General features: G+C 37.6%; 1 protein-coding gene across 2 annotated transcripts; it reads right to left on the reverse strand.

Moving 5' to 3' along the window:
• Positions 1–227: 227 nt before the first annotated feature.
• On the reverse strand, positions 228–5835 carry LOC121371342 (fos-related antigen 1-like). Of its 2 annotated transcripts, none has more exons than XM_041497156.1 (4): positions 5591–5835; positions 3754–4089; positions 1947–2057; positions 228–1344 (listed from the first exon to the last, which is right to left on the reverse strand). In XM_041497156.1, the coding sequence occupies exons 1-4, from the start codon at positions 5690–5692 to the stop codon at positions 892–894; spliced, it is 1002 nt and encodes a 333-aa protein (XP_041353090.1). In that variant the 5' UTR covers positions 5693–5835; the 3' UTR covers positions 228–891. The 2 variants fall into 2 exon arrangements, with proteins under 2 accessions (XP_041353090.1, XP_041353091.1); XM_041497157.1 differs by lacking the exon at positions 5591–5835 and adding an exon at positions 4692–5055.
• Between the last annotated feature and the right edge of the window lie 6742 nt (positions 5836–12577).

A 12577-nucleotide genomic window follows, 5' to 3' on the forward strand; every position in this document is an offset into this window, starting at 1 on the left:
GTTTGAAATTTTGTTTTTATCTGGAGAGGTTAATCAGCCCCACTCACCCACCCTACGTCGACATGCCTTTTTTATTATAGTAATGGTGATGTTTCTACCAGACTAAGAATGGTGTTAAGCATTGATTCGTCTATTCATCCATCCATTCATTCATCCATTCCATCCAATATATTCACTCATCCTATGCAGTCTAAACCTTAAATATGAAATACAAGACAAAATCCGAGTCACAATTCACATCTTTGTATATTTCACAAAAAGAAATTTACTTCCAAGATGGTGAAAAAAGCACTACATGTATATTGAAACATATCATAGTAAATAAACATAACTTATACAAAAAGTGTATTGTACAGCACCAACGAACCACGTGACCCGCACGCTCGAATGATTAACGTTTCTTCCAATCGTTATAAAAGTTAGCACTTTTGTGTCCTTTGTGTCGGTTCCACTCCTGGCAGGGGTTTCGGAAGCACAGTTCATTTTGTGACTGGCACAGTCGCAAAGGAAAAACAAATACATCAAGCATACTTGTTCAAAAAGCTATCCGAAAAGGTCTTGTAGAAAAATCAATAGAAAACATGCATATATAAATTAGCAAAAACACTAAGGAATGCATATTCAGCAGTTAGATTAGTTGAAGGCTATAGCACTGTTGGCAAATGGCAAATCATCTCTTTGGTCACTTAAATGTTGAATGACCAGCATAGAGTCTATACAAAAGTACCCGATTAAAAAAAACCAAACTCGTAACTAGAGTCTACTCCAACATATCCGTCCACAGTTAATCTACATAGTTTTCAATGTCTAGCATAGCTTGCACAAAAAGGCTTCAGTCTTAACCATGTTGTTTCCGTCTTTTAATCTCTTGTCCAATTGCATGCATGTCTATTAAAGTGATATCAGTGTAGGAGAACCCATAGCTTCCGAACTTTCACTGGAACTTCTGTGGACCTCACTGGAACACGACGACGTAACGGGCGTGAGGCCAGAACTGCCAACAATACTGTCAAGGCCGTTAAATGAGAAAAGGCCACTGGTTGGGGTCGTGAGGGGAATCCCTGCCAAAGTACTTGGAACACTGGGCTCCTTCTCCCGTTTCATTATGTGTAGGGAGTTGGGCCGAACTGATCCTGAGGTAAAGTCCAAGGCACCACACTGGCTATGTCTCGGCTCGGATTTCACTTTGACTGGCTCGCCATTGCGCGCGATGGTCATGCCGTTCTCCACCTTGCACAGGGGCTGGTGGGCCTGCAGGATGAACTCCAGCTGGTCCTTCTGCTGCTGTAGAGACTGGATCTCGTTCTCCAGCTCGGACCTCTCTGCTTCAAGCTTGTCAGTTTCCTGCAAGACAAACAGTGGACACAGTGAACACATTGTACAACAGACACACCTCGACACATATATTTTATATAGTACAAAACCAATTATAAGCGTCTATCTCAACCCGTGTCAATATCCATGCAAAGGCAACAATTACATTTCAGAGGAAACCAAAGACTATATTGCTATGCTGTATTTTTAATGCACTGTTATGTTGATGGATGATGATTGTGGAGGTCCAGTTATGGTCAAAGAAATGTGTATCCCTAACATCGTCAACAATAACTATAATCCACCTTTGACCTATATTGTGGTTTGTTTTGCAAAATTCAGTGTTGTATATACTAGTATAGTATGAAAAGACAAAAGTATTTCTATCAATTCATTGTAAATATGCAGCAAAACTGGTCACTGTATAAGACATCGAAACCTCGATATTACACCTTAGTAATTGTTTTACTGTTAAAGTTTGTTTTGTTTAACGACACCACTAGAGCACATTGATTTATTCACCATCGGCTATTGGATGTCAAACATTTGTTAATTTTTATATACAGACTTAGAGAGAAAACCCGCTATATTTTTCCATTAGTAGCAAGGGATCTTTTATATGCACTACTTACATCGACAAGTTTATTGGTGTGGTCTACTCTTCTCTGGCGACACTTGGCGGCGGCCAGCTTGTTACGTTCACGACGCACTCGGCGTCTGTGTAATTCCTCCTCACTCAGGTCCTGAAATAACACAAACAATATAACCTTACAAGTCCTGAAATAACACAAACAATATAACCTTACAAGTCCTGAAATAACACAAACAATATAACCTTACAAGTCCTGAAATAACACAAACAATATAACCGTATACGTCATATTTTATTACCAACAACATTTTTGAAATGTTCGATTTACAACTCTTTTTACGTGTCTAACATTCAGTGCCCAAAGGTGAGGGAGGGATAGTGATATAAAGGCTTCTGTTGACGTGTCTAACATTCAGTGCCCAAAGGTGAGGGAGGGATAGTGATATAAAGGCTTCTGTTGACGTGTCTAACATTCAGTGCCCAAAGATGAGGGAGGGATAGTGATATAAAGGCTTCTGCTGACGGATGTCTTTAATGGTTTTCAATAGGAGTACTGCTATCCAGGTAAATTGGATAACTTGCGCTCAAATGCAATAACATATTTTTCAATTAAATCCAGGAAGACTGTCAGACACAGTTCCGATGTTATCAGTCAGTTTACATTATCATTTGAGGTATCACATACATGAGAATTAATAAAACGAAGGTGGTTCATGTACTTAACTACAATTTGAATGACTCCGTCTGTGCCATCTTGAAACAGGCCAATTACCAAAATGTTCAAGAATTTGATAAAAAGAAATATTTCAACTACGTGTAGTTATACCGACATTTCCATGTTTCTGGACAGCTGTCAATACTATACATCAATCAACATTTTTGCTCAAGTATTTTTTGAAGTCAAACAGTAAAAACTATTCTCCAATGATTATTACTAGCTGTAATTGCCACTTTCCTCCCCATCACGTCAAGGTTCACTGCACAGACTGAACATACCCCGGAGATATATCTGAACTATGCATACAAGCTGTGATATTATTATAATCCAGAGTGTTGGGTGATTGTGTAGCTACGTTGTCAACCGTAACAATTGGTTTGAACTAACTGGGAGACTTGACCCGAAGGAATTGGGTCGAATTTCTCGATAATAGTGAAATTCGGACTTTGTCCACGTATCCCTCCATAGTCACAACTATTGTGAATTTAGAAGGTAGAGATGTTTTTTTGTTTGTTTGGGTTTTTTTTTTTTTTTTTTTTTTTTTTTTAAATAACAAAACTTTCTTTTTACAGATAAAATGAAAACACGGAAGGGGTTTTATAACTTTATATGCTATACGTGTAAAAGTTAGTCCAAATGAGAAATTAAGTTAATGGTCATTAGCACAGCATACAAACAGATTGACATTTAGAAAGGTCAACTTCATGATCCCCATAATTATTCATAAACACATAACTGTTAACTGGCCTTGTTCTACTGGACACTTTAAGTAACGACCGTATGTCTATGAAGGGTATTTCAAGCTAATTAAGTCAATTCTGCATGATATGCTTGCTAATGTAAGCGTAACCTATGAAGTCCAGATTATTATAATGGTCACTTGCACAGGAATCAAAATTTCAAAGTCGAAATAAAAAGTTTGACAAGTGTCTGCTCAAGCACGTGAACCATAATTTCAGAGTCGTTAGGTTTGACTAGTATCTGCTCAAGATCCAAGTCCATAGTTCAGTGACATAGCAATTAATTCAGAAAAAGATCACTATGACCTGCCCTACGCTTGACACGTATCACTATTTTACAAATATGACTGATCATGTTAATTAAAAGATTAATTAAATTGACTACACACCTTCTCATCAATGGCTCTCCTCTTTCTCCGTGGCTGGTCGGACGACACGAGGTAACTTCCATTAGCATCCAGTCGGACTCGCTTGCTACCCGACGACCACTCGGCATCCGACTGACTCGAGTCACTGTAGTCATACCCGTCACAGGACTGTTCCCTCGACACAGGGTCGACGATGGGGGGTACAAAACCACTCTGGGTTCTAGGGTCGTGGCTGGCAGAACTGACAGGCACTGACTGTAACTCTATGAACGTCTGCTCGATACTGGCCAGAGTTGTGGGAGTCAAGGTTGGGGTAGTTCCAGTCGACACACCACTGAGGTAACTGGGTAGAGAATACTGGAAATTAAAAAAAGTCTGTTAAACAGTTTGTTAAATAAACATATTTCATATAATTAAAATTGAAATAATATTTTAAAAGTTTAAAAAAAAAGTCTAAAAATAGTTGTAACATATTGATCAGTATCAATGTTAGGTTATGATCTTTGTTATTGCAAAAACCGATTTCTAAAATTTCTTAATTAAATAATAAGTAGGATTAATTTACTGATTGTTGATTGGAGTATAACCTTCTTCACAAATACGAAGCCAAACCGGTTGAGAAACAAAGTAATTTATAATATACAAGTGAAATGCTTCTTTAACATTAAAATTAAAATTCTTATCTTATAAATATATTATTGTATTATTTATTTTTGATTTTATTGTTTCTAATGAAATAATATTACTAATATTATTATATTTATCAACAATAAACATTACATGAAGTTAAAATTTTATTGAAAAATCTCGATCAGTTATAAAATTGGAGAATTTGTTATTGTTATAATTTGTTTTACAAGTAACGATCTTTAAATTGATTTTTTCCTCTAGCTTTTGTCTCGTTTTGAAACACAAACGAAAGGCACGCGAACTTGAAAAATCGATCAATAAATACAAACCCATCCATTGGGGCCACCGTAATTGGAGGGATAATTAACTTGAGATATTTGGCCGTATCCACCGGCACAGGCCGGATAGTTATAATAATCGTTCATAGTCCACACTGTTTATCCCATCACAGCACATATGAACTAAAAATCACATCTATGTATTACTAACTCAACTATCGCTTGCGGCTCAACTGTCAATCTTATATAGCGCGGGACACCATCATTTCGAGCACCAACCAAGCGTGTGTAGCGGTCCCGGGCATTAGCTAAAACGGCCATGGTTATCTGTGGCCAATCAAATAGCTTGAAAGTACGAGCTTGATTCACAGTTTGTGAGAAAATTGAAAAATTGTAACCGAAAAGGATGTAATAGGCGTTTACTTACTATATATGGTAAACATAATTTACAAGTCACGGGTTAAACGTCTGGTGTTAATTTCACAAGGGCTAAAATTTGCGTATAATAAACGAGAACATATGACAAAACAGTACAATAAACGTTAGGTTTTATGAAGCATTATACTGATACTTATTACAAGTAAAATATTTATGCATTATATATTTTTATGTTCGAACTTACCTTCATACGCGCGCAAGGCATAAAACATGATGTTATATGCGGTGGAAATGGTGGTTGTTCAACGAAAAGCATTATAAATAAAATACTCTTATATTTTGACCCGAGCTCAGAAGCGGCAATAAAATCCAGAGAGAGTGAAAATAATTCAATGTCAAGTTCGCGAACTTGCGGCGGGTTTTATCCCCACTAACATTTACCAAGTACAAACGAAATCGGGTTAGCCAGTTCAAAGCACGCTGCATATTTTCTATTTTGAAACTGAAAACTACGCCAAATATAGCTGCCATGTTTACCGCACACAAATAACAAACATGAATGTAATACGTACGCTCGTGGTTGCCGGTTCGCCGTTCGCCATAGACGACAAAATGTCGGCTACGTATTTAGACTCAGCATTGTAGACATTCTCGTTTTCCTGGCTTGTATACATTGTGGACAGTCGGTGGCTGAATCTCTGTGTATATATCCGGGTTTATCACACTCTGTTATTGTCGACCAAGTAACCGGACTTTATATTTGAAGTAACACAGCTTTATTAACGAAGGAGATTCTCGTATGAGTCAGGCGATTGATTTGATCAGGGAATCCTCCGTCTGCCTTTATACAAGTGACTCACGGTGAATCATGTTCTAAATTTAGAAACATTACCTCATTGCAGTCACGTGGTACGGGAATCTCTTTGCCTTTTTTGGAAGGTAGCTGTGACGTCGGCGGGTTGTTTACGTACTTAACGAAGTTTCTGGCTGGGCTCCAGCGATTGTTATTGTTGTTGTCATTCATGTTTACAACAAATGGAGGACTGTGAATGTGAAATAAAAGTTTTAAAAGCGTAATAAGCATTTATGTTTAAAAATATGTACCACTTGTGTTATTTAGCTTAAAACAATTAAGCGTGCATAATCAATGTAAATTAACCTCTGGATAATATGTAGTTGGTTATCACAGTACGTGGGCGTACATAGGCGGGGTTCGATGGGTTCGACCGAACACCCCCTAAAATCGCTTTTTTTATAATTTAATATATCTGACATTGATATCTGACATTATTATATTTACTCAACATAGAAATATATGCCCAATATCTCTGCAGTCTATTTTGGAACCCCCTTTTTCAAAATCCTATGTATTGGAACCCCCCTTTTCAAAATCCTATGTACGCCCATGCAGTAGAATTACGTCAAATGTGGACTGTAATCCTGGTAGTGTTACATACCGTAGATATTACATGGGTGACCGATATTTCACCTGATAACTAGATATAATATCCAATTAATCTAAATTTAGATAGTTTTAGACCCTAGCTTTCAAAATAGAACTTACCGAATGACCTTTGTGTATTAAAAGCAGAGTATTAACTGTTATATTTACAGGCTACATGTGATACATTCTGCTTTATCGTCTTTTTTTTCATGTAGTCTTAATACTACTACTAATTTAAATTATAATTTGATATAAAAAAAATAAATAATATCGTAATTTTGTGTATGAAGCAGTTATGTTTTATGTATGATGTTTATTTATTTTTAAATGTTGGCCCCATCACGTGACTTTAAAAAATAATCTTAACTAAATGATTAGGATTATAATTCTTGTTTTAAATGTCTACTTTGTTTATTTATTTATTTTATCTGTTTGTTTGTTTATTTTGAATTATTAGTTTTTATTTTTATCTTGTTTTATTTCTTATTTTACTATTTTTATTTATCTATTTATTTTATTTTAATTTTATATTTTTACTTCTTTTTTTAATTATTATTATTTTAATTATTTTATTTATTTGTTTTTGTTTTGTTTATGTTTGTTTTTTGGAGGGGGGGGTTGGGGGGGGGGGGGTGAAAACACAATCGCGTAAAGTGAGGATATAAAATTGATCTCAGAATCAGTAATGAGGTCAGCTGCTGAACCTGTAGTTTCGTATGTTCCGTAAAGATTGTGGTTATTATTGTAAAATCTGGAACAGTTTAACAAAACTCTATAATTCTACACAATTATAATGACATGAACTTACAGAACGAAGCATGTTTATAAGAACTGTTTGACATTCGGAGGGGTTGAGTGGGGGGGGGGGGGGGGGGCGTTACTATGGCTGTAACTATATATACTAAGCTTAAGGGTGGCAGAAAATGGTCATTATTTGTATTTGGGTGGGACACTGTCCCAGCCTGCCCCCTTTTCTTATGATTAAACAGGCATGATGATAACAATATGGCTGTAACTTGCAGGGTGGGTAGGGTGCAGTTGCCTTGTTAGAAACCCCAACACCCCCCCCCCCATCAAAACAAAAAAACAAACAAAACAACAATTATAACGATAACAACAAAAACCATAACAACACAAAACCTTTTTAATGTAGAAATGCCCATGATTTACTTCCCCCTCTCCTCAACGATACGATCCTGTAACATTCATAATATAACATGATGATCGATTTATCTGTTAATTCTCTCTCTCTCTCTCTCTCTCTCTCTCTCTCTCTCTCTCTCTCTCTCTCTCTCTCTCTCTCTCTCTCTCTCTCTCTCTCTCTCTCTCTCTCTCTCTCTCTCTCTCTGTGCGTGTGTGTATATATATATGTGTGTGTGTGTGTGTGTGTGTGTCTGTCTGTCGGGTTGTTTTGTTTGTTGTTGTGTGTTTCTTTTATAAATATTTCTTTTCAATTAATAGTATTTATATTTTTCACAATTTTATTTATTTATTTATTTTGATATTCCACTATCTTGATATTCTTAGATGCTAATTACTTAATTGGTTTATAATTGGTTTATAGGTGTGGTTTGTTTAATAAAGTTAGGCTTCCTTCCTTGTTTTGGTTTCGTAAGCGTCTCTACAGTCAGAACAGTTGGTAGAGCGCTCGAATCCCCTCAGTGGACCCATCCCAGCCAGTGCTCCACGACTGGCATACCACATGCCGTGGTATGTGCTGTCCTGTCTGTGGGAAACTGCATATAAAAGATCCTTTACTGATTGTGGGAAAATGTAGCAGGTTTTCTTTTAAGAACACAGTGTTCGAAACCCTAGTGGTATATAAGCACGTTAAACTAGTTACGTACCTAACTACCTTAAGAACACCTGTCAGAATTACCAAATGTTTGAAATGCAGAAGGCGATAATTAATTAATTAACCAGCGTGCTCTAGTAGTGTCGTTAAATAAACAAACTTTTTATCAACCAATTAAATATATTCTAAATATGTAAAAATCTGAAGGAATTTCATTTGGTTCGCGACTGGAGGTCAGGTCAGATCATAGGGCTTTACGTGCACATTCAGAGCAAACTGTTGTAGCGCAAGCCTGTTCTGGGCACAAGAGCCGGCCTCGGCCGGCTCCTCCGTCCAGGACAGGAAAGGTGGGGGAGGGGGAGAGGAGGGACCGCCTGCACTGGCAGGTGCAAGGGAGCACCAGCAGCCCGACCGTGGTCGGTAGCAGGCGGAGGGGGGGGGGGGGGGGGGGGGGGGGGGGGTGATGGTGCTATTGAATTTGGAATGGAGCAAGAGAAAAGGTGCGCAATTTGGGTTGAGGAAATTGGGCGAAATTTTGAACGGTCGGCCAAAAAGAAAGTTCCATTCGCGACTGGAGTTATGGGGTGGTTTTTATAACAGCTACAAATATAGAAAATATATTATATATTCTATCAAGCCACACTTTGTATAGCTAATACCTGCAAATTACTTTAAGTTTAAACGTCAAAGTGTTTTATGTGTTACCTGAACGTATTTAAATATCTTAATAATAAAATTGAATGTGTTTTAAATAAGATGTAATAATTTTATCTATGTTGATTATTAAACTGGATGTTGTTAATGTTGTAGAATACTGTTTTATTAACGGCTGTGAACGAGTTTTAATAAGATTTTTTTTTAAATATTTAGACTGTCTATATTAATTTAAGTGTATTTCATTTTGTGTTAAAGCAAATAAATGGATGTTATGGTCGATGATTGCCGATGGTTGCCAATGATTGCCGATTAGTTGTTACTTGGTCATTTAGACAGTAACATTTTCATTGTTCGATTCTTATAGAAACAATGTAAAATAAAACAATAAAAGAGAATTACTGAACAGTAATTTTGGAATTAGCATATGTGTGTTTTAAATGCCTACGGGGTGGATGTACATTCCAAACAAAATAATAAAAACTGTGTGATTGACACATTCCTTCAGGCCATTTATAACAAGATGGAATGTACATACGTCAATCGTACCCTTTGCGTATTTCTTCCTAATCGAAATAAATAAATAAATACATAAATACATAAATAAGTAAGTAATTAACTAAGGAAGAAAAGATATTAAAAATGAATAAATATAAAAGGGTTTCTATTTATTCTAACAATATAATTTTTAAAGGTTATATGCCCATAAGTTTTTTTTTTTAAGGTTGCACGTATTTTTAGGTATGTTGAGGTTTTCGTTTAGGGAGTTAGAGGTCATTGATGGATTTAGGGGATCACCCCGTCCGTTTGAGTGCGAGTTCGAATAATTTTTACATGCTCATATACCACTAGAGTTTCGAGCATGTCCGTCCCGGGGCCTGTCTCTGGATAGCCAGGGGATTGTCCCGGGACAGAAAAAAAATTAAGCGGACAATTTTGAAATTTACATCCAAAAATTAAATAGTGGGCCTTTAAAATTTTTGATGCGCATCTCTAATTAATATAATAAATTTGGTCGCTAGATTAGATCGGGTGGTCAAATTTTTTTAGATAAAATCGGTGGCCTGACTCGGGATGGAGGGGGGGGGGGGGGGGGGTAGTGAAAAAAAGTTAATAGAATTTAAAAAAAGAAAGAAAGAAAGAAAAAGTTACAAGCCAAAAATAAAAAGAATTGACTGCTCGGTCGAATAGTTATATAATTTGGAGCATTTTAGAAGGACAGTCAAAAAGTAAATAAGAGAAAGAAGACAGGATCGCACTATTTAATAATATTTAAAAAAAAGAAAGTAATTTCGACATAAACGTTTGAACGAAGGTCTAAAAGTTTAAAGTCCGATCTATATGTCCACGTGAGTCCGTTTGAACCGCCCTTTTTAATGACCTTTTTTCTTTCTTTTTTAAATTCATCATCCATAATACACAACACTAAGAATCTTTATTTCTAAACTGTATGAGGGGCAAGTCCCCGAACTTCCTTCGAGATTCCGCCCCTTTTGGAGCTCGAGTCATTTGCCTTCGACAAACTAACTTTGCCCTTTTTAGTATTTTGTGCCCCCTTCCCTCTTACAAAATCCTGGATCCACCCCTGGGGGTTGGGTGGGGGACTTTTTAGTATATTTAAAACAGTCTTTAGCGGAATGCTTTCAACTGATTGTTAAATAGATGTTCATTATTTCATTTCGTAAAGTTTCTGTTATTTTTTTATTTTTTTAAATAAATGACTTAACTATTTGAACTTTTTAGTATATCGATTAGTTAACCATTATATTGTTACCACATGTTACAGAGGATGCGGCCGTAGCCCAGCTGTAAAATGAGTAACACACTCGCCCGATGAGCGAGCGATCTGGGATCTTGGACAGAAGGTGGCCCATCGGGTTATTTCTCCTTCCAGCCCTTGCTCCACAACTGAGGTAGCAAAGGCGGTCGGGTAGTGCATACTAAAGCTCCTTTGCTGCTGTGTGGGCCAGCTGGTTTCTTCTCTCATTATTTGTATGACCGCCATATAGTCGTAAATAAAAATGTGTTCAGTGTGCGCCTTTAAATAAAACATCCCTTTTTCTGAATAGAAGGAAGGAAAACACATTTTATTTACGGTTATATGGCGTCGGACATATCGTTATAGACCACACAGATATTGAGAGAGGAAACCCGCTGTCACCACTTCATGGGCTACTCTTTTGAATTAGCAGCAAGGGATGTTTTATATGCACCATCCCACAGACAGGATATCACATACCACGGCCGTTGATATACCAGTCGTGGTGCACTGGCTGGAACGAGAAATAGCTCAATGGGCCCACCGACTGGGATCGAGCCTAGACCGACCGCGCATCAAGCGAGCGCTTTACCACTGGGCTACGTCCCGCCCTTCTTTGAATAGTACTGTGTTATCATTTGTATCATGGGGCGGGACGCAGCTCAATGGTAAAAGCACTCACCTGATGCGCGGTCGGTCTGGGATCGATCGACATCAGTGAGCCCATTGGCCTTGAACAATTTCTTGTTCCAGCCAGTGCACCACGATTGGTATATATGTCCTATCCTGTCTGTAGGATGGTGCATATAAAAGCTCCCATGCTACTAATGAGAAATGTAACGGGCTTCCTCTCTCAAACTATATGTCAAAATTACCAAATGTTTGAAATCTAATAGCCGATGATTAATAAATCAGTGTGCTCTAGTGGTGTCATTAAACAAATCAAACTGTAACTTTAGCATTTTGTATCACAGAATTCGTAAAAGATTTTAGCTATTCCTATATGGAATGACAGCACCAGCTTCTAATTTACACTTTTCAGCAAAGAGCACACACCCGATGGGTCCTCTTGGGGGAATCGACCCTACGCCCCATCACACCTCAGGTGAGCTCTATACCACTGAGTGACTACCTGCCTCGTAGTTAAAGAGAATCGATCACTGTAACTTTCTGGCTTCACGTTGATTTGTTTTTATTGCATATCTACCAGATATGTATATTTATCATGCAACCATGTTTCCTATTGACCTGATAACCCCTACCTGATAATTCGAAGTGTTATCATGTCACTAGGAAATGAATTGTGCGCATGACGGATGTTTGCTCCAGATCTTCTTCAGGGGCCAATTTCACTAAACATCGTAAGTTTACGTCTGCGACTAGCAGTTATACACGTGTTTGACCTCTATTTCACACGAAGAATTAATTCATTACGGAAGATGGAGCATTTTAATGATAAACCGGCCTCGGTGGCGTCGTGTTTAGGCCATCGGTCAACAGGCTGGTAGGTACTGGATTCGGATCCCAGTCGATGCATGGGATTTTTAATCCAGATACCGACTCCAAACTCTGAGTGAGTTCTCCGCAAGGCTCAATGGGTAGGTGTAAACCACTTGCACCGACCAGTGATCCATAACTGGTTCAACAAAGGCCATAGTTTTTGCTATCCTGCCTGTGGGAAGCGCAAATAAAAGATCCCTTGCTGCTAATCGGAAAGAGTAGCCCATGAAGTGGCGACAGCGGGTTTCCTCTCAAAATCTGTGTGGTCCTTAACCATATGTCTGATGCCATATAACCGTAAATAAAATGTGCTGAGTGCGTCGTTAAATAAAACATTTCTTTCTTTTTTCATGACAAAAATTAAATATGTGTACTTAAAACTATATTTGTTGTACTATGATAGTAAT

This window comes from Gigantopelta aegis, chromosome 4 (assembly GCF_016097555.1).
Source record: "Gigantopelta aegis isolate Gae_Host chromosome 4, Gae_host_genome, whole genome shotgun sequence".
Lineage (NCBI taxonomy): Eukaryota > Metazoa > Mollusca > Gastropoda > Neomphalida > Peltospiridae > Gigantopelta > Gigantopelta aegis.